This window comes from Accipiter gentilis, chromosome 34 (genome assembly GCF_929443795.1).
Source record: "Accipiter gentilis chromosome 34, bAccGen1.1, whole genome shotgun sequence".
Lineage (NCBI taxonomy): Eukaryota > Metazoa > Chordata > Aves > Accipitriformes > Accipitridae > Astur > Astur gentilis.
The window spans coordinates 6,084,188-6,106,676 of NC_064913.1; the positions used below are offsets into that span (position 1 = coordinate 6,084,188).

A 22,489-nucleotide genomic window follows, 5' to 3' on the forward strand; every position below is an offset into this window, starting at 1 on the left:
GAAGAAGGGGCAGGCGTTTAATGTTTGGGATGATTTTGTACTCGGGCTGACAGAGCGTTCTTCTTGTCTCCTCTCACTTTGACTTTGTGGGCTAGGTGGGGAGGGGAGCGGTATCTCTTCTTGTTGTGGACCCTGTCTTTCTAGGAATGTGTCAGTGATTTAACATGGAAAACCATCGCTGCTTGAGACTACTGATTTTTTTTCTAGATTAGGTCTGTGTTTATGAGGGTTACCTAGGAAAAAACGTACCCTTCCTTTAAAATTTCTGAGAAGTTTCTCCCATGTATTTTTTTCCTTATTTATCTTTAAAAACTATAAACTGAGCCAGCAAAAAGCAAGAAGTACATCTGAGGCTTCTGTTAACATCTGTTTATTCCTACAGGAAATCTGCAAACAGTCTGTAATTCTTAGGGTGGCATTTTTAAAGGTTACTTCCCTGTCGAGGTTTCTCAGGTAGGGGTTTGAGACAACCGTGTTCTCACACTGACAAAAGCAGTATATTGTTATACAGTAATTTTCATATCTGTAGATTTCTACTTAATGTTTTATGAAATTAATTGCCCCTACATAAAAAGTTTGTATCTAAAAAATTAGAATGCAATTCAGGTAGTTCTTTGTTCATCTGTCTGTTATTTCTGGGAGTAATATGTTTTCCCCTGTGAGAAAAGGTATATATTTAAACACAAGTCTTCTTTCTCTCTTGACAATATATTTAAAAACAACACTTAGAGCTGGTGAACTTAGTTCAGACATGGTATTGTGTTGCTTTATAAAAAAATTCCTATTCTATTAATAGGTTTTCTTCAGAAGATTGTGAAAAAACGATTTTATTACAGCTTCTTAATTCTCTGCTAGCCTCTGAATCTCACAGAGAGGCAAGCAAGGTATATTTTAAGGAGAAAGAAATTAAATATTTCCTTTTCTAATTGTTGTGGTCCATTTTTTAAGCTTCTTTATGATCTTAAATGATATCTTTTTCATTTAGAGAAGAAATTGCAAGACTGAAGGTCCATTTGCAAATCTGCTTTTAGCTTCCAGCACAGGGAGTAGCAGTGATATGGAAGAAATAGTTTGTCATCCTTACCTTTCGGGGAGAAAAATAGGATTCGATTGTGGGCTAGGTCTGTTACTGTAGCATCCCATTCAGGTGAAGCCGTGTCTTGAAACCTGTGGCACTGTAAACTGGGCAGAGGCTTCTGTGTCTCTGGTTTAATTCACCAGGATGTTTGCTGCCATGGCAGCCAGCAGCATTCACTGCAGTAGCAGAGAAGAGTCATATATCTGGGAATGCAGGTTGAATACTAAAATGTAAGGAGGCATGTGCAGAGCTTTGCTTCAGCGGTTAATTTTGGCTCTTTATTGAGCTCTGACGTGGAGGCTGTACTTGCAGTTCTGTGTCAGCCCATCGAAAGTGAAGAGCCGTGCACCGGGATCAGTCATGATCTGGTGAGGGGGGGGAGAGCCCGAGACAGCACTTGTGCCTACTTTGGATTTCAGAAGGCAGCAGCTGTAGACGGAGATGCAGGCCCACCGCTCCGATGGGACCGGTGATTGGATGGAGAGGGGAAAACACAGTTGGCTTTTGGGATTACTTCTGTGCTGGAGCAGAGTGTTTGATCAACTCTCTTCTGCCTGAGAGAAATCCAAGTGAAAATGACTGTAAGTACTGCAGATTAATGTGACGGGAGAGAAGTGGCTTAGTAGAGACAGCAGCGTAATTTTAAAGAAAATGACTGTGCCTGTCTAGTCATTTAGAGTACGTACACTGCATGTTTGAGCCGTGATTTCATTGCGAGTGCAAGTATGTGCTACCTGGGCTGTGCAGCGTGCGGTGCTGGAGGGATCACCTCCCAGACCTTTCGGGGGAATTGAACTGCTGTCCGTCTCAGAAATACGAAATCTAACTGAGGCGAAGCCCCAGCCGGAAAGATGCAGCGATCTGCTGAACTGTCAGTGTTCAAAGGCAAGGAGGTTAGAAGAGGGTGTGTTCGCCTTCAGAAGCAGAAGTCTCTAACCAATCTCACGCTCATCAGTGAAGGGGAGAAGAGGCGATACTCATACCGGGAGAACTGGTTTGGAAACGCCTCCAAGTCCAGCCAGAGTTACCATCGGCGGGAGGCAGAAGCTGGGAGCAGAGGCTCCCTTTCCAAGGCACTCTCGCGGTCGGTGCACTCCCTCTGCCACTCCAGCCTCTCCGCACCCCAGGCGTTTCAGGCGATACCACCGGCTGGAAGCAGGACGGCCAGGAGGTCGGCGGACCGGCATGCAGGTGAAGGCTTTGAGATCGATAACGAGGAGAGGGGAAAATCAGATGATGAAAATGCGTCCTGCACGTCCCGTTTCCCCAGCAGGAACTGGGCAGAGGAGGAGGAGGAAGGCTGCTTGCGCGAAGGGACCGCACATCTGGATGAAGATGTCATAATAACGATGCTGGGGGACCTAGAACAGGTCCTTTATACTGATATTTTAGGTAAGTTAACTTTGGCTTGACATCAGGAAGGGCAAGAGGAGACCCAAGTGATAGCACATATCTGCATGGGGCAGATTTTTAATCTTGACAGTGATTTCACGAGACAGAACTGGGTTTACTTGCAATAGTATGCAAAAATAGGGTCTAGCCATTTCTTCCTTGCTTGCTTACTCTTACCTCTAAAGACTGTAGGAAATGAAGACAAATGTCTAAATCACTTTTGATGGGTGTGTGGGCAGCAACAGCCTGTGAATAATTGAGCAGAGTTTGCTTAGCTGTTTGAAAAAATAAGGTGAAACCTTTAAGTGCTATTAGTTTACTCATAAATAATTTAATTTTAATGACATGTGTTCTCAAAATTTAAAATTGAAATCTTGAATCCAAAGTATGATTTAGATAGACAATGTCTCGGCCTACGTACAAAGTGTCCCTCCAGTATGGCTTCTTCCTTCCCCGCCGCTGATAATTTCACCCCTGTACATGGAAGTGTGAGGGCCAGGGTTTCAGTTTAGTTTAAATAACCAGTTGTGTTATATCAGTGCATGCCAGTGAGCATCTGAAGTCCACAGCCATAGGTGCTTCAAAAGGCTTCTGTGTTACTGGCTTTACTTTTCATCTCTCAGCCCTTTAGAAGAGTGCTCAAAGTGTTCATTTCCAAAGCTTTGTTCTTCGGCCAGTCAAATGGTTGAAGTGGCTGCTTGCTTTTCCAAGGTTATATAGCATGTGTCTAGCCTGGAGCTTCTTTGCTGGTGGATATGTTAGCCCTGACTGTGTTTAAACATTCAGGATAAAATTTCTGCTCTGTATGTAAATATAAAAAGCTATCATCTCAAAATAACAAAGAAACGAGAATTCTCTTTTTGTGCATACCTTTTATTATTAGACTACACCAGTATGCTAAAAGGGGCTTCTAGAGATGAGAGGCTTGTTAGCAAAGGGAGCTGAGCTCTCCACCTGCCCCTGCTCCTCTTCAGCTCTGTGTCACTGAGCAAATCCCTGATCTCTCGCGGGCCTCAGTTTCCCCACCTGCCGAGTAAAACTGGTACTTTCCTTTGTGAATGGAGTTAATAGCTAAGAGTGGAAAATTCTATGGGAAGCTGCTTATTATTTGTAAATCCTTTTATGAAAATCAGACAATTAATGGAATTATTATTCTCCCATTTATCTGCTTTGGGCTGTAATTGCGTGTGAGGAAGTACTGAAATGATTATGAACAGTATTATTAAATGTGCAATTATGGGTGAGCTTCAGAAATGTGAATGTAGATGTTTAGCCTAGGCTTTTAGTGATTTCTGTAAAATGTTTATTTTGATTTCCTGTGTACGTGTCTCACACACTGGAAGAAATTAAGGTGTTCTCTAGAAATTTATTGGGGGAACCTGTAATGGTTTACTGTTTATAGGCAAGACTTTGGGGACAATCTTCTGGAATATTCATGTTTGACGTGAACGATGAAGCTACAAGTGATTTGAGTAGATTATATTTCATGGGGTCAGTAAAATATTTGCATCACACATTCTTGGAAGAGGAACAGAATTTTGACAGAAAGTTTCAGGGTACCCTGGTTTTAATCTTTCTTATCCTGGTCTCTCTGTGTATGAAATAGATTGGCTTTTCTTCAGTGTACAAACCAGAATCACTTGAGATAACAAGCCAGGGAGCATTTCTGATATGTTAGGTCATGTAAATACGGACAGGCTCTATGATGTCGGTGGGCCATAGCAATAAGCAACGAGGTGCCTGGGGGAGTCTGGGCTCCCTTTAAACCCGTACGGTGGGTCCCAATCCTGCTGCAGTAAGCACCAATGTGTCTCTTCTAGCAGGCATGGTGTAGCTAGCTTTCCGAAAAAACCCATGTATTCATCACCCTCTGTGCAGAAGGAGGCTTGATATAGATGGGGAGCCTCGGTGCTGTCCTGAAAATGTAGGTAATGTCAGATGCAAGTTAGGTCTGAGGATGTTGCACTCAGTGCAGAAAATTTCTCAGTCATCATGTGCAACTGTTTATACTCTCTGACTTGTTCATCCATGGTACAGCATGAGTCCATTGACAAGGCCCTAAGAGAAGGATAGAAAGAAAAGAGAACAATTATTTTTAAAACACTTAGTAGCCACAGTTGTGAGGATTTTGGATGTAGCACTATGTAGTATTTTAAGATCATAAAACTCCAGTTGTATCTTTTTAGAAAAAAATGGTGGAAAGGATTTGAAATTACCCTTTCTGTCACTGAGAGATCAAAAGAGATTAGACCTCAAACTTTTCACCTTTCCAGAATAGAATAACACTAGTTTTATGGTAGAATTTGTCTGAAAGTGAAATATTCTTCTCTGTGAAAACCTGTTTTGGCAGTTTGGCATATATGTGTACCTTTTTTTTTTGTATTGCAATTATACCTTAAGGCTTTGTTATGCTATTTACTGTACAATATATATTAAAAAAGACAGTTGCTGTCATTTTTCCCGCAAGAATTGGCAGTGTTAACATACAGCAAAAGACAACTGACAAGGATAAACAAGGAAGGAAAGGGCAAAGTCACTGCAAATATGAATTATATTCAGTTCCTCAAATAAATATAAAGGTAAAGTATTGCTTTGCCTTTAATTCTGCCCGCTTACACCCTGGAATTTTTCTCTCTGTATATAACAGAAAACTGTCTTATCCCACCAAGCTACCGTCTCACCTCTGGTTGGAGGCAGGGCAGGTGACAAACAGGTCCTGGGTCTCCCCCATCTAGGTTTTGTGGCAGGAATATAATGTGCTGCTGGAAGCGAATTTGAGTGCGTTTGGCAGAGGGGGGAAAGCACAGGGCAGCGACAGCGAGGAGCTGAGCGCACCACAGGGAACTGCGGGGACAGTCTGCCTGGGAACCGTCCGGGATTTCAACAGCAGGTTCAATCTAACAGGACTTAATGGTCTCCAACCTAGCCTTGGCACGAGCCCTTTTGCTTCACGGGAATCTCCAGGATGGTGCAGAAACCTCTGCAAACAGGATCCCGCGGGTACGTCGCTTGAACACGTCTGGCTTGAAACACAGGAGCAGTTGTGGTACTTTCAACCCGAGTGTGAACATTTGCCTCCTGCAAGGTATTACATGTAAAAATGCACACAGGTAGTTTATTTTATGGAGCAAAATTTTGTGAATGGACACACCCTTGGGGTGTGGCTTGAGAAGATGGAGAGTTTGGGGCAGTGCTGGGCCTGTATCCCCAATTCTTGTCTCCCCTCTGTCCGGGTGTTGACCCCATGGTCAGTTCTGTGGTGCCATCCCAGAGGTTTATGGACTGTTGGATCATTAAACCACTGAAGAATTTATTTGGAGCGATAAAACAATCAAGCAAACGGCAGTTCCTGAAGGACTGCTTGGCTGCAGCAAAGAGGACAGAAGACACAGCCGGGGCAGAGTAGATGGGAAAACCTCGAAGTGGCATTGCTGTGAAAGCTAGCTTGACATTGAGCCACAGCTGCAGGCTACAGTGGCTAGTGCCATGCCTGGTTTCCCTATCAGGGAAGAAATAAAGGGTATATGGAATAATCTATTATTTCTATTTAATGTCAGAAGTTGGGATTTTTCTTAATTTCCCGCAGAGTGTTTGGGCGATAGGACCTGGACTGCAGAAGAGGGTACAGTAGCAATTCCGTTTGTCGATGAGCTCAAAGGCTTCCTCCTTTAGCCAAACTCAAAATTAAAGAGCTTAAGTGAATCATTGTTCAAATATAGTTTGCTTCTGCACATTCTCCCTTATATTTGAAATAAATCTCGCTTCATATGTTAACCCAATGCATTTTGTAAACCAATGTTAAACCCACGCTTGTAGTTCTGCAAGTCAACCTTTTTCCTATGCCGTCAAACAGATGTTGTGTTGAGATCTTTTCATCTTACCAGAATTTTTTCCTGTAGGACTTTTTTTTTTTTGGCTTTAGTTTTCCAGAATGCTTTGTTGAATATAACATTTTCATTGTTTCTGGCCCTACGTTGAATTTTTCCCAGTTCTCCGTCCTATGCAAATTTTCTTGCAAGCTCTACCTTAAGATCTCCTCCTTCCTTTTTTCCCTGTTTTATCTACTCTGCAAAGGATACCATTTTTTTTCTTTTCCCTCCTTCCCAAACAGTTCCTACCTGTTTTTTCACTTAGATGGCACACCATGCTTTTCCTCAGAGACATCACCATTGTTGAATTTATGTCTTGTATAAACTCGCACACAAACCTGGGAGGAGAAAAGGTGGCAACAGAATGAGAAATACAGCAACTTGAAGATGTGTATCTGCATGTGTATTTTACACTTTAAAAATGTGAAATATCATAGTGCTATATGGTATTTGACCTCTGATTACATCTCTGATCTTGATTTTTGTATGATGTTGAGTTTAAATTCACCAGACTATCTCCTGTTAGATGAAGTATTTAAAGACGAAACGCTTTCTTGATGTCACGAGGAATCCAAAATTAGATTAAAAGTTTGTTCTGGATGAGAATGCTGCAATCTAGAGTTAAATATTAGAAATAATGTTAGTGGCTGCACAATATCATTCTCTGATGGTAACGTTTCCAGAATAAAGAGTAAAATTGACTTACCAAGGTGAGGTGTGGTATGAAATTTATCATTGATAGAGTCAGAAAGAAATTATTTGCACTTCACATTCAACATTGCACACATAACTATAATAACGATGCTTCTCGCCAACCTTCTTTCAAGCAACAGATACAGGACGCATTCAGAAACAGAACACTAGCCTTGGACAAATCAGTGATTTTTGTCACAGATTTTCTTTTGAAATTCTCTTATTCTCCAAAAGAAAAAATGAACTAAAATTCCTTGATATATGAATATGCTAGGAAAAATGTATTTTTGTTTCTTCATATATGACTTCTGGAGGTTGCTTTGAGGCTTATTATGTTTTTCTTTTGTAACACATAATACATAACTTTTCTTTTTCCCTTCTTTTTCCTTTTTTTTTTTTTTTTTTTAATTGTGAGAAGTAAACATTGTTCAGGTTGTTCCAGGTGAAGTTCTGTGGGCTTCACTATTCAATATACCGGACTAGCTTTTCACAATGGATACCTGAAGGCTGTTAAAAATCCATAATTGTCTAAGTGACACATGTTCTTAGTGCGCTCAGATTTTTATCCCAAGAGGAATTTTTTTTTTATCCCATTTGAAGAATAATCTCCCCCTTCAGGAAACCATTACAGTTCAGGAAAGATGCTTTATTAAGTGCCTGACTTAAAGAGTACTTTGAAATAGCCTGGATGTTAAGTGCATACTGAAGAGTTGTTGTAACAGTCATCCCAATTCTTTCCAGACACAGATTTACTGTGGCTTTATTTCCTACCAAGTCATGTAAAATGTCAAGGAGGAAAAAGGGGCTGTGTAATGTATCAAGTGGTCTGGGGCTGCATCATGCCTTGATTACAGAGGATAAAAATCCCAACACTGTAAATGTGAGTTTCATTAATAGATTTGGGCCCTAACAGGGATAGTTCACCAGGAGTCTTTTTGGTGGGTTTTTTATATGCCACATGTTATTTATAAGTGTATGTGTGTTTTATTACTGAAAGGATGAGGTTTGATTTTTTAAAAGATTAAAGGGACAGACCTATTTACAATCATATGTGTGTACTCTCAACTGTGTATACATGTGTGCACTTTATTCAGCCTTATACACTGCTGTGCGCTAAAATTTATGCTGTTTTTTCTGTTTTCTTCTAGGGGAAGACCCTGAAACAAGAAGAATGAGAACTGTAAAGAATATAGCAGACCTGAGACAGAATTTGGAAGAAACCATGTCCAGCCTTAGAGGGACCCAGATAAGCCACAGGTATACCCGTTTTGTGTAGACTGCTAAAAATTTGGACTGTAGGAAAGTATTGCTGGTTGCTGAATGAATTCGAGACTTGCAAGGGAAAAATTAACTCTGACACTAACCATACTGCTTGCTAGACGGCCTCAACAACTTAAATGTGACTTTAATATACTTTACTGTCAAAGTGTCTTATATGATCCTTCACAGAGGTGGTTATTGTTTCATATACATCTACTTAGAAGCCCTTAAAATTTATTTTAGGTTATTTTATAAATAGAGGTTATTGTACGCACAAACACGTGTGTGCACTTGGAGAAACACACACGCGCAAAGAACTTCTTTTAAAGAAATAGAGATTCTTCCAGCCTTTGCTTTTCCTTGTTTCTCAGGAACAGAGAAAGCACAGTTCACTGACTTCTCCATTTTGTTTGGCAGCACATTGGAGACAACTTTTGACAGCACTGTGACAACCGAGGTGAACGGGAGAAGCATACCGAGCTTGACAAGCCGGTCCACCCCGGTGACTTGGAGGCTGGGGCAGGCCAGTCCTCGGCTGCAGGCGGGAGATGCCCCATCCCTGGGCGCTGGTTATCCTCGCAGCAGCGCCAGTCGCTTCATACACACAGACCCTTCTCGATTCATGTACACCACCCCGCTTCGCCGAGCAGCTGTTTCCCGACTTGGAAATATCTCACAGATCGACATGAGTGAGAAGGGAAGTGGTGATTTGGACATGGCCTCCGAAGTTGACGTCGGTGGCTACATGAGTGATGGGGACATTCTTGGGAAAAGCCTCAGAACCGACGACATCAATAGCGGGCAAGTAGCACTTTTTCCCCATTTGAATTCATGCATGATTGGCAGGTTTAATAGCGTTTTTCTGACAAATTCTGGCACACTTGTGGAAGCTGCATTATGGTTTCAACATAAAAGTACCCATATATAAAAACCAAAACAAAAATAAGCCCCTAAGCTGCCAGTGATGCTCTCAGCTGTCTTCAAATTGAGTTATTCTCCTTTAACATCCAGATGACACCGCTGTGAACTTTGATAAGAGCACTGGTACTTCTTATCGCTTACTGGAATTTCTTAGTTATCTGGTAAATCAGCATTCTGCACCCTGGGATGGGTCGTCTTTTGGCATTTTTATCTTTAATTTGAGATGGTAGATATGGTATCAGATGCAGCTGATGAAAAGCAGTTGCTGACAGCACTGACTTTCTTTCTACTTCAGATGTTGTCTGGTATAGTTTGCGTGATTGCAGTTTTTCAACTGTGCGTATCATCTGAGCTGTAGGAATATCTTTTCATAAAAGAATAGATAAGTGACTCTCCTAGCATACCCAGGAAGAAGAATGACAGTTTTATTTTTGTTTCCTTAATCAATTGATTGACTTTGGGGTACTGCATTCCCTGTGTTTCGAATTACTGTTTAACAATTCATATAGCAGTCTTGAAACGTAAGTCACTTCACTCCTATGTATGTTAGAACTCCTAAAGCATCATTTGGAAAAAAAAAGCTATGGTTTTACTCATACTTAAAGTACTGTTCAGTGCTGTTGGCATCTCAAGGCTGCTCGGTGGCTGAGGTAACATTAGGTTGAACAGAAGTCCCATAGAGTACATGGCCATGTCACAGCACACTACTTCACTCTGTATAAATTTAGGACTCTTGCTGTCAACCTAATCTTTTAGTTTGAAGTATAGCTATGATTAGAGAATGGTGGCTGATGAAATTGGATATGATACGTTCTTAAGGGCAAATGTAAGTCTGTGATCAAAGCTCTCTCTAGAGTAGTGTCTCACCTCAAGCACCATCCAAAGATAGATCTAGAAAAAGCTTAACTATAAAGAAAGCATATTTCTCTATCTCCCTGGTGCACTGTCTCAGTGATCTGTGAATGGAGCACTGCTGACAAGGGTGTCCACGGCACAGCGTTAGTGGCTGTCAAGTAGGAAGCTATATTCATGTCTGCTAGAACAGAGAAAAGATATATGGAAAAAGTGATACTTTCATGTCTGAAGACCTTTTATCATAAAGGAAATTTAAATGCTGCCTGTGACGGATGCATGGGTTTATTTTAAAAAAAAAGAAAAAAGATAGGGGAATCCTTTGCAGTGCCTGATGAGTTGTATTAATTAGCTTATCACATTAGAGGATGAATAGAGTCATCTTGTGTGACTTTTCTTTGCATCTGTAATAAGGATGACTCAATACACAGTAAGTTGCAATGTGCTCAGTTAACATTTTTAGGTGCGGTAAATGTTAAAAACAAGTTAATAAGCTCTGAAATTTCAGGATTCACTGAGGCATGTAAAGTCTTATCTTCTTTATGCCTCTTCCATTATCAGTTTAATTACTTTAAACACTTGGGGACAGGAATGCAGCAGTAATTAGAAATCAGTGCGAGGAAGGACTGTTGCACTTGTTAAGTGTCTCCATTCAGGCCTTACTTACACAGGAAAAAATCCATATAGTCTGGATGGCATTCAAACCACAGCTAAATTTAATATGCAATTCCAGAGCCTTGGAACCTACTGCATAATTCACCCCTAGCTAAATAATCTGTCAAAAAGTCTAAATTCTGTCTTTAATAAAAGGATAAATCTAGTGTGTAAGTGTGACTGTTAATTTACCTTTGAAAACAAATGTAAAGTTACCTTCTGCAGACCCCAGATACCAAGGTTTCAGAAATCCCTTGCTGAACTGCAGGCCAAATCTTACCAGTGCATAAAATGCCTCAGCGTTTGGTTAAAAATAAACAAACCAACCCTTTGTGTTTTAATGCACTCGAGGTTGCCTTCGTCCAGATTGCCACCAGCACACGACGCCGTCTCAAACCGTAGCTGTGGCACAGGGCTACGCTACCGCAGCTTTGCTCTCAAAATCTGCACCAGTTCACCCACCCCGAACCGTGGGGTGGAGGCTGGTGTTCCTGGGCTGCTGTATTAGCCCTGAGGTCTCTGGGACAGTTGATTTCAATTAAATCAGCTCCCAGAAGGAACCGCAGGGAGAGAGCCAACAGAACATCTGGAGCACTGGCGGGGTGCGTGTGCCTTGGCTTGTGCCGGGGCGGCTGCGTAGAGTTATTAAAGTTAAATGTTTGTGTACGTGGACACACGCTTCGACTGAAAGATGGGTTTGAGTGGCACCGTTTCATGGCTCAAGGAGAACTTGTGTTCAAGATTATTTGAACTGGGAGTGAACTGAGTAGGTAATTTTAGCCATCATCCTAACATTGGGACTACACTTATTTCAGTAAGCCTGTAATTGGATTTTCCGTAGATTCACTGAGGTATACCAAATTTTTTGCCTGTATATGTACACTTCTATGTCGAGTGCCATACATGCGCATGGTCCTTCACAAATAAATCTGTGCAAACTCTGTACTAGGTTGCTACACTAAAGTTACCAAAAACCACAAGGGGAAATGTAAAAAACAAGAGCCTAAGAGGGAAGACAGTTTAATGAAAGGTCCTTTGAGAAAATAACGGACAGGTCTTGAGAGTAGGACAGGCTTGTGGTATGGCTCAGTTATAAGCACCAAGACCTCTCATGGAGATAACTAAACTGTAGGTAGGCGTTCCAGAAATTATTGCTGCTGCTTGAAATACAGAAACTTTTAATAGTTCTCTAGTGAGTAAGCAGCACTATACTCACTGTTCGATTTATTAGTCATTCATTATAATGTGAAGTGGTGGGAATCAAGCAAAAGGAACACAGATAGAAACATATTCTTAAATGTCATTGTAAGGGCTTCTCTGGATATCTCTTTCATATCTGAATATTGCATCCCAGCAGGGACTACGGATTTGGATTCTCAATTTCTATTCCCATTTAGATGGATGCCACTGATTTTTTTGCTTTTTTTTTTTCTTCTTTTTTTTTAACTGGAGTTATGCTTCTTGCATCTGGTGCTATTCTTTGACAAAACTGCAGTACTTAAAATATGATTAAAATTTTTGAAGATACTTGAGGGCTTCAGTCTATTTTAGTCAAACAGGTTGGCCTGTAAGCCATCACAGAAAAAGGCAAATGATCCTAGAAAATAGGCATATATCCGATCTCCCTGTGCTAGGCACACAAAGTGAGAATATTTAGGATAAGCCTACAATCTAATAGGACAGCCCGTACCTTAAACATTTGAATTCACAGTCCATTAACTTTAGAGTGAAACGTGGTTGCCAGATGGTTGCATTTCCCACTGATTGACCACACATTTATTTTCAGGTACATGACAGATGGAGGACTCAACCTGTACACTAGAAGTCTGAACCGAATACCAGACCTAGCTGCCTCTCGAGACGTCATTCAAAGAGGGGTTCATGACGTGACTGTGGATGCAGACAGGTAACAGTGCTTTGCTAAGTAAAAACCTAGCTGAGCTTTACAAATGGTTTTCGTCCTTCATACCTGCTAATATATCACCATTTTGTTCATAAGGCATAGCAAGAGAAAGCAAGCCTCTGAGGCTGCTAGGTTTCTGAGCACACGGTACACCAAATACCACAAGAAGTGGGGGAAAAGCAAATTTCTCGCACGTGAAGGGGACTTAGGAACGATTTATTGTTGAAGACGTAAGTGAAAATATTAAGAAGCCCAGACCTTACCTGCAATCTCGAATCTCTGAACTGGGACATGGTTTTCACAGGTTGCCCCGTCAATTGACAGATGTAGGGAGAATACGCGTGGTCTCCAGGCAGCAGGGAGCTTGCCTGGCGAAGTGTGTCAGAACATGCGCTTGGAGTTGGCTGCAACCAGAACTCTGATCTTCTTCACCCATTTTGCCCTCTGCGGGTGTCAGAAGGCGGCAGTAGCTGTGAGCAGTGGGAAGTGAGAACTGGGGTTATATCCCATCCTCTACACAGCGTGAAAAGAGAACCAACGCTATCTTGCCCTTCTACGTGTATATATGGGTGTGAGCCAAAAAATGCGCTCCCACTAGTACTTCTGCGGATTAGGAAAGCGTTTTCTGTTCCTTTTCCTTGAGTTTAAAGTAGTTTCGTATTGGTGGCTTGTATCCATGTCTGAGAAATAAAAATTCATAACCCAACTTTTGCAGAACTTAGAGCTGTCAGCTCTGAGGTTTTGGTCAGACCATCACAGAGATAAGGAGCAGCTGTGAAATTTGGCAGCCTTCAGTTTTAGGGGGTTGAATTCAGTCCCATCTTTTTAAAATCAGGTTTTCTTTAAGGAAAAAAAAATGTTTTTAATCAGGAAGGGAGAAAAGATTCACGGAGTGGCTCTGGTTTTACAAACCCAGCAAATTAGTTGAAGAACTTCTAGGATATTAACCCAGGTATGATATAATTTTCACTTTTCACAGTTCTCTGGTGAAAATACACCTGTGACACAAGTCAGGGATAGTCTGCATTAATCAAAGAGTGCATGCAATGCATCAGGATAAAGAAGATAATTTTCATCTAGAGAACCAGTTACTTACAGGAGAAGGTTGCTTTAGCTGGCATATTAGCATTTGTTGACCTTGCAAAAAAACCTATTTTAGATAGCAATTCAAAGGAACATGGCTCGGTTCTTTGGAACGCAAGCGTTGACGTGATGCAAAGACCAGAGAAAGTGTACAGTAGGCGTTTAAGAAAATAATTTGGATAGAAGTCAGGCAGTAACAGAAGGAGCAAATGAGAAATGAGATGTGGGCAGGAGGGACTTTTGTGGAGCTCTGTATGTGAGAACAAGAACCTTAAGCTCAAAGTGGGAGAGAGGGTGGAAAATTTAGAGTCTGGGAGTCATGTAATTAAAGACAGAATGTCGCTAGCGCCCACGTTTTTGTATGTCTGTATATCTTTTTTTTTCAGCTGGGAGTGAAATTATTAGAGCTCTTCCCACCATGCAATATTCACACCCAGGTTTCAAACCACGCACATTTTCCCTGAAAAAAAAAAAAAAAGAGGTCCAAATTAAGGGATTTTTAAATTTTTCTTACTATTCCTCAAGCTCTAGATGCCACTCAAACATTTTGTGTTTGTTTTTCTTTGAAGTGTTATTTAGTAATGTATGTGTAATTTGTTCTATATAGTGTGCAGGTGTATATATGTTTTGCATGTGAAACCACAGGGAGGCTATTATCGGTTTTCAATTAATGAGATTGTCCAGCATTTCCCAGTACATAAATCTGTTTTGGTTTCTTTATACAACTTTGTCAGACTGGCTAAAAATGTTGTGCTAAAAACTACCCTGCTGTTTCTGAGTCTTTCATCTCTGAGTCTATCGCTTGTCAGATTGTGGAGCGGTGACTTCAAATTTGTCAGGAGATTATTTTGGGCCTTGAGTGAAAAGCTGACCAATTTTATGCAAGATACAAGGCTTTTAAAAAAATGAAATTCATGAGTATTCAGGAAAGACTTGATCTCAACAACTAAAATCTCAATATATTCCATCTTCACTGTGCATTTGCAAACTGCTCTTGACATTAGCAAACCGCATGAGCAAGCCCCAAAGTCATTTTTGAGCTTAAAGCCTAGAAATGTGAAGTAAGATTTGCTTTGTAATGACTGCTTTCCCGTAACACAAAGAATGAAAGCTGGACTCCTGTGCTCTACTGAACCTTCTAAACCGGGTGTCATGGAACATCCATATGCTGTCATGTAATTAAAAAGTTTATCATAATGCACAGGCATGAGGGATTTAAATTATGGATGTTCAGACAATTCTGGCATTTCCTGACCTTTCTATGCTTGATTTTTACAAACTTAATTGTGCTTTATTAATATGGTGTGGGGTTTTTTTGTTGGGGTTTTGGGGTTGGTTTTTTGGTTTTTTTTTTTTAATGTGTAAGTGTATGCTATTCCTTGAAGCAGCAAAAAGTCGTTTAGGAAATGGAAAAAAGTAAATTTTTTTATGAGTTCTGATGATAACAAAACACATGCTTGCCAAAATGGGTCACAAAAAAACTGTATTAGGTCAAACAGACACACAAAAATGGTTTATGCTGATCTTCAACTATGTGTATCACATATATGATATGAAATCAGGTGGAAAAAGCAATACAGAGATTGCTGAGACTCCCGCTTTGTGTGGCAGGATAGGCTTTGGTCCTTCACAACCGCGTGGGTACCTAAGGTTTCATCTTATTTCACATAGCATTTTAGATCTTATTTTTTCTACTCTGAACAAAAAACAATAGGGTTTGTGTCAGGGCTTCAAGGTATGCTTTGCCACTGGTATGATGAACTTCCATGAAAGAGGTTTATTCTCCTATCATCCCTGTAGATATATGAAGGACATATGCATTTTCTCTGTGGTATCATTAGCATAAACCTTTTTCATAATTGGCATGATTTGCCCTGGCCTTTCTGTTGTAAAGGACTCTGCTGGCATCTCTGTGCAGGCGGAAAATAAATGATATGCTGCAAATATCTGATTTACTTTAGCAGGCAGGAGAGAAGCTTCAGTATTCCGTCCATCATTAGAGCCAGCAACTTTTGCTGACAGCAACCCCATGTTCTTCATGAAAACTGAACTTGGGTTTTCTCTGACAACCCAAATTACAGCTTCTACTTATATTTTAAAACTTTTTTTTTTTTTGTGAGCTGGCAGTACAGTATTCTTCAGATAGGTGGGCTGATGGTATCTCTAAGGGTAATGCCATTTCTGGCAAATGTGTACTTTCAGACTGATTCTCGTTTAATGGATAAATAAGGAAGAATTCATTGAAATTAAGGGCATGGAACTGGTCTAAAAAGACAATCAGGTCCCCAGTTTGATTCCACTCTAAATTGGTTTCAGAGAGCACCTGCATCTCCACTTCTTGCCAAAAAGCAAAGAATTGAAGGATCTCCATGTGGAAACCTAGCCTGAGAGAGCTCATCCAAATAATAATATTAAATTGCTCTTTGAACAACTTCATAAAAAGCTAAATTCATGAATGCAACATAAGCCAAGGCTTAAGTGTTGCTTGCAAGCTGCTCTGGAAAGCACATTGGTGTAGAAAGGAACACAGCACATTTGCTTGTTCTAGGGAAAGAATTGTAACGGTTCAATGAAAGGCTGAAGGGACACTGGCAGCATCAGATGTCAATGGTTGTATCAGTCTTCTTTTGATTTTTTTTCTGATTTGGACTCTTTTTCTTGGTCTATAAATGCCTATTCCTTGCAACTTACCTTGCTTCAGATACCATAAGATATTAATTAGAGGAGAAGATGGATTCACTGCAGCGGGTGTAACTTGGGATGTGGCTGAGAGAGTTCTCAGTGGTATGATGTTACTTTTCATTTATTGTTCTGTCTTCCTCCTCTACACTCTAGCATTTGCCTTCTGGGACTCTTAAAGGGAGTATTTGAGGAACATTCTTGGAGTTCAAAACCCTTTTCAAAGTAAGATGAGCCAAAAGAGATTAGATGTAAACACACAAAATGAATTATGTTCTTGGGAAGAATAAGGTTTATTGAAAAGTAAGTTGCAATGCTTCCAACCCACCCTCCCTGTTAGAGAAGTTGAAACAAGCCCTTTTAGAGGGGATATAGCTCCACTAGTTCAACCATTGTCCTTCCGCCCCTATACCTGCTGAATTTCGTGCACTGTATCAAAAGCCACAGTTTCCTTCACTTGCATCGGTCAACAGCCAACTTAAGTTGTGCAACCGCTTTCCCCTCACGTCCCTTGGATGCACTATTCTGGTTTTTTCACCTTTTTTTCAGATGAAACCCAAAGCTTTAAAGGCAGCTTATGCTGCTTAGTGTGCTTTTATCAAGACCCTCTTCAGCTACTTTGCTGTTGCACTGAATCGGAGCGCCCGTTACACAGAGTTCTTGTGCACAGGGAGTCTTTAAAATGCTTCCACCATCTGTCACATGTGCAGAAGATTTGGCAGTTATCTCAGACTAGCTCAGGCTGGCCTGTTTGTTCTCAGCCAAACTGTAATCACCATAATACATTATTAATTATAATGATAATAAAATAATTCCAGATTTTGTCTGTAGTTTATTAACTAACTTCCTGCATGAATGACTGTAAGTCTTCTTCTGGTGTTTGTCTGAGTAGATGAGCCTTGAGCTGGAATATTGTACTTTTGGAAAAGGAACTTTTCCAGAGTTCAAAGGGGTATTGAACTGGGAGCCCTGTTTCATAGGGTTGGTAGTATCAGAAAACACTGAGAGACATCATGAACGGTAACTTAAAATCCTAATAGAATACAGTGCCTGCTCTCATACTGTAAAGTTTTGGCAGCACATTGAAATTGCTGATGTCGTTTGGAATTTAACCCTTTGGGATGTTGTTCAGTGGACAGGCATACTTTATGTTTTGCCTTTCCAGATGCTTCTGCGTAATTTGTATGTCAGCACTGTACTAATACTCTGCTTTCTGCCAGGTGCCTCTGCAGTTTGGTGTTGATGTGATCACTGTTCTCCCATGTCGCAACTATTACCTGTTCAGTTTGGTGCTTCTGGTAGCAGAGCAGGATTTACTATGGACAGTTAAAGGAAATGTATATGCCACAGTACTGAACTGTTCACTGTGTGCAAACATTCGGCCGTCTACGCTTTCCTCTGTCTCCCAACATTTCAGCTGTGTCCAACTCTGGGTACCAGTGTCTGTGGCAATAAAACAAATATTCATCCGATAGATATGAAATAATAAACAATAGAACACAAAATAGATATACCTACTTCTTGCTGGCTAAGACTTTCTTGGGCAAAACCGTTTTGCTGCAAACCTCCAGCGCTGTGTAGGGAGTCTTCCCGTACCTTTGCACCTGCCTTCACCATTAAGTATGCCTGTGATTGCTATTCTGTGCACAACCTTAAAAAGTCATTATAGACTTTAAAGTCAGCATGGTTCATACAGTTGTGTGATCTGCTATAATTTTCCTGGCTGTGATTTTAGAGTATTAGTAGGTTCTTAAGAGAGTGAAATAATTATAAATACCTATACCTTTCTGTTTTTGCAGTTACTACTCAAATATCTCCAGAAACCATAATTAAAGAATCTCTCTTGTGAAGCAATTTAATTTTTAAACTGTTTTTACTATTGTTGCTCTCTTCTATACTTTTAATCTTCCACACTTTTAATCTTCCACAATTTCTTTTCACAGCTGTTGCTGTTAACATTTCCCACCATTTACTTTTATTATTCTCAAATGATCCTGCATTTTCATAATCTCTGGTGTAAATCTTTCCTCATTTTGGCATCTGCTAGGCTATTGAGAAATTTACTAGTTAGAAGTACCTGTTTCAATGTGTATCTCGGGTTTTATTGTTTCTGCAAAGTGCAGATGCAAAATTTAAGTACCTAAAGCATAAATATGGGTATATCCATGCATGAAGAGCAGAATAATTGTGTCAAAAGGAGCACTCCTGGTTTTTTTGGCTCATTATGTTAAGTATTAAGGATCCTTTGAGGATGAATACCTTATTTTGAAAAGCATAATGAGAAATAAAATTTTCAGTAATATGATTTTGTACAGCATTATTAATTTTAAAAGAATGGTATTTGAACTGAGTATGACTTTGTTTCTGGTCATGCTTTCAAAAGTCAGGATTTGGACGATATCAAGTAAGCAGAGCAACTGGACTTTGATCTGATTTTGTGAGGTTGCCCGCTCCCTTACTTGCTTTAAGTATTTATAGAAATTGCCCATAGAACCACAAACCAAAACATGGAAACATTTAACAGCTGTGTGTTTTTTGGTTCAGATACTTTATTAATATCAGTGACATAAACGAACTGCATTGTTAGCATGCTGTCATTAGTATGTTAAACTGTCATGATCCTGCAACATCATGTCTGCAGACACATTTCTTTGCACCCAGCTTACATAAGGAAATGACATTCAGAAAAGGCAAGAACAGTGCATGGCAGATGTTTACTTTAAAACAAGACCGAGCTGCGAGTGATTATGTGAAATGAATGACAAATGAAGTTTTCTCTTTCTCAGTTTCTGTCAAGTGGCAGAAAGAGGGACAATATCAACTAATTTCAGTTTATACAAAAAAGGAATTCATGGAAATAAGTTTTTAAACTTTTGGAAGGAATGGAAGCGAATTACATTCTCACGCGATGCTGAATGAGCTGAGCATATAGTTTGCTGTAGGGTCATTAAACTGAAGGGTGGCTGTTTACAGCTGACACATTCAACGTTCTAGCAGATCCACTTTTTCAAAGTGGATGGTGTGGAGCTAGGTATTAATGTCACGCGGTCTATTTGCATTCTTTATTTCTGCTTATCTCAAAGTTTCGTTTAGATACTCTAAAATTATTAGAAGTGAGGCTGGACTTTATCATATGCTAACAGATTGCTAATACTTCCTTCAGGAAAATGCAGATGGTTTATTTTGATTGTAATCTACTCCTGAAAAGAGTACCAATGTATTTAATATCAACTAGCTAAGACTCAGTTTACAGTTTCAGCAGCGGCATCATTTTGGTTCACTACTGTACTTCATTGCTATCAGCAAAGACTAATGTACTGTCTCCTTTGTGTTAGAACAAAACATGGGTAGCAAGATTTAAATCATTACCCAAAACACCCCAGGCTCAAATACAAAGTTAAATGTGTGATACATATTTGAGTCCTGAAGTCAAGAAATATATGAAGTTCTTTAAAATGTCTTGATTTGTTTGATGGCTGGAGGAAAAAAAAAATGTAAATTTATTCTCCTGCATGGCTATTAAAACAAAAATCATATTGAAATTTGCCATAAAATAGGTGCAATTGAGATTATAGTTCTAACATTAACGAACATGGTATATTTTAGACAGATGCTTCATGAAAATGAATATAAAAATTACAGGTTTGATAATTTAGTATTGGAGACGCAGCAGCTTGTGATCACTAAGTTGTCTTTTGTTCTAAATTGCCTCAGAGAGACCTACTTCCTTGTGGAGTAAAATATTCTTGTTTCTTACTTAAGTCATTTCTTAAAGAACTATTTTTGTAATAGCTACTTACCAGATTCAGGTCGTTTGTGGTATGCATGTACATGCATGCTTGGCAAGCAAAACATATGAATTATAAGAATGTTCCAATTAACACTTTCATAGAAAGTAATTCATTTGCAACACTATAAAAATCCTTTGCCTTGGATTTATTAGGTATAAGTGCACTTTAAAGAACGTTTGGATTTGGCAGCTTCAGGAGACCTCTAAAACGAGGAAAAAACAGGAAAAAAATAGAAAGCCACGCCACGGTGAGCTTTTTCATACCCACAAGAGGTAATGAGACAGGGGTAAAATGATCAGCTCTGACAGCTACTTGCTGTTGTTTTGTACACCCACTCTTCCTCCTAGCTGGCAGGTGGACAAAACAGGTAGGTGAAAGGAAGGATAAATTTAAATTAAGCCTAGCATCTTAGGGGTGCAAATGCACGTTTGCTGCTTGGGCTGTAGGGCTGCTTACAGTGCAAAAGAGGAAAATGGCAAAGTTTTGACCTTTTCCCTTGCAATGTGCTGCTCTTAGAGCAAAACGGTACGGCTCTCCGTCCTGGGGCTGCAGGAAAGCAGTGGTGTTCGATGCATTTTGGATTGGCAATTGCATTGCAAGGTAACTTCATCATTAGTGGCTAAAAAAGATAGCCGGAATCCCGCTGTAAAGCTAGTCACGGGTTACCTGTGATCAGACTAAATTAAAAGAAGGATGTATCTAAAGCTGTGCAGGTTAAAAAACATGGGAGCCTTTTATTTTCCGGAAAAAGAAATGGACTTTCAACCCCGTAGGCTGGCTAAAGACAGTGTTCAAAGGGAGAGAGCATGAAGGGAAAGCTGGGAAGGATACAGCGTGGCAGAAAAACTGCCAGCCAGTGCAGAGAATACCCCTCGCTGCGGGACGCAACATGTGTTAACCTTTCTCTTTGAAAAGAAATCCCTGCGTTCGCTTGTATCAACATTTTACTTATAAATCTTGACTATGTCACCTCTGAGTCTTCTTTTGATGGAGAGAGGAAAAGACGATCCTCCCTCTTCAATCTGTTCTCCGAGCGCCGTTGCGGAGGTTTCCTGCCCCTCCTGAGCCCCTTGTGACAACCTCAGCTCCGCACAGGGAAATGTTTGCTGCAGCAATGTGCTTGCAGTTTGTTTTCTTTTGAAGTTACAGCACTAATCTCATCTGTATCTAATTGTTAAAATATTAAGTCTTCAAAGATTTCCTTTGTAAACAAAAGATTGTCATAACAATTTAAGCAGGATCAGATGTGTAAACATAAAGAGAGGAACCCTCAATGCGTTTTACAGGAGGTTTTTTACAAAAGGATATGGTATAGTTATAATTCAAACCTGCTTAGTGGATTGAATAATCTAAAATACATTATTTGAATGGAATTTAAAAATAGTTTTGCCTCATTACAATTTACCTGAACAAATAAGCTTTTAATGTTACATGTGTGCGTCAGGCTTAATTTCCAATGTGCTAAACTTTCTCCTATATTCCTTTTGGATGCATTATGCTCTAGATCCATCTCATACTGCAGAATAGAGTGTAAAATGGCTGCTAACCCTATGAACTGCTGTGTAGGTAAATTCGTGAAAGCAAAAATTGCTTTACTACGGTTTGAAAGCATGTTTAGTGTTGGAAATAATTGCATTGCCCTGGGAAGTACGGTAATTGACAGAACAGGTATTTGTCATTCCTCAAAGTTTTTTATCTAGAAATAAATCTTATTGATATGTTAGAGTCTTTTATATTATAATATCCAACAATTTTTGATCAGACACTCAGTATACTTACTTAAAAGTGAAATTAAGATATTTCAAATGGGTAGGATTTGCATCAGTTTCTGGAAAAGAAACTACAGAGACAGAAAACATTAAGTTCTGTATTACACATCTTCTGACTGTTCCTCAATGAACAGAATAATATTGAGAGCCAGTGCCTAAAATCTGAAAATTTGTTGATTCAAACTAGAAATTCACACACAACTGCGGTAGCAAGTTAGTGAACTGTAGGAACAAGATATGAGGCATAAAGGTAGGCTGTACTTATCTTCACTTTTTTCAGTCAAGCTTAGATCTTTCTATAAGATATTTATTGCCAGATTCAAATACCAAAGTAGACAAAATTTAATAGTGGTCTGTGTCTGGAGTGCCTGGAAGACATGTAATACTTTTTGAGAGGCAAGTGATCAATAAAGGTCTATAATATTCATGACTCATGAACCACCATCTGGAGGCTCTTCTCTTCTTCCATTGACTGTACCAGGAACAGAGCTGGACAGTTAGCTTTTGAGGTATGTTAAGATGAACCATGACTGGTTTAGAGAATT

The 22,489-nt window shown here is 39.8% G+C and overlaps 1 protein-coding gene across 1 annotated transcript in view; it reads left to right on the forward strand.

Annotated features, from left to right (window-relative positions):
* The window catches only part of NAV3 (neuron navigator 3), a 417,043-nt gene that overhangs the window by 296,795 nt on the left and 97,759 nt on the right, over positions 1 to 22,489 (forward strand). Inside the window, exons 10-12 of the mRNA XM_049792275.1 lie at positions 8,181 to 8,289; positions 8,710 to 9,093; positions 12,506 to 12,625. Coding sequence (XP_049648232.1) covers positions 8,181 to 8,289; positions 8,710 to 9,093; positions 12,506 to 12,625 — 613 coding nt within the window. The remainder of the gene's footprint in view (positions 1 to 8,180; positions 8,290 to 8,709; positions 9,094 to 12,505; positions 12,626 to 22,489) is intronic.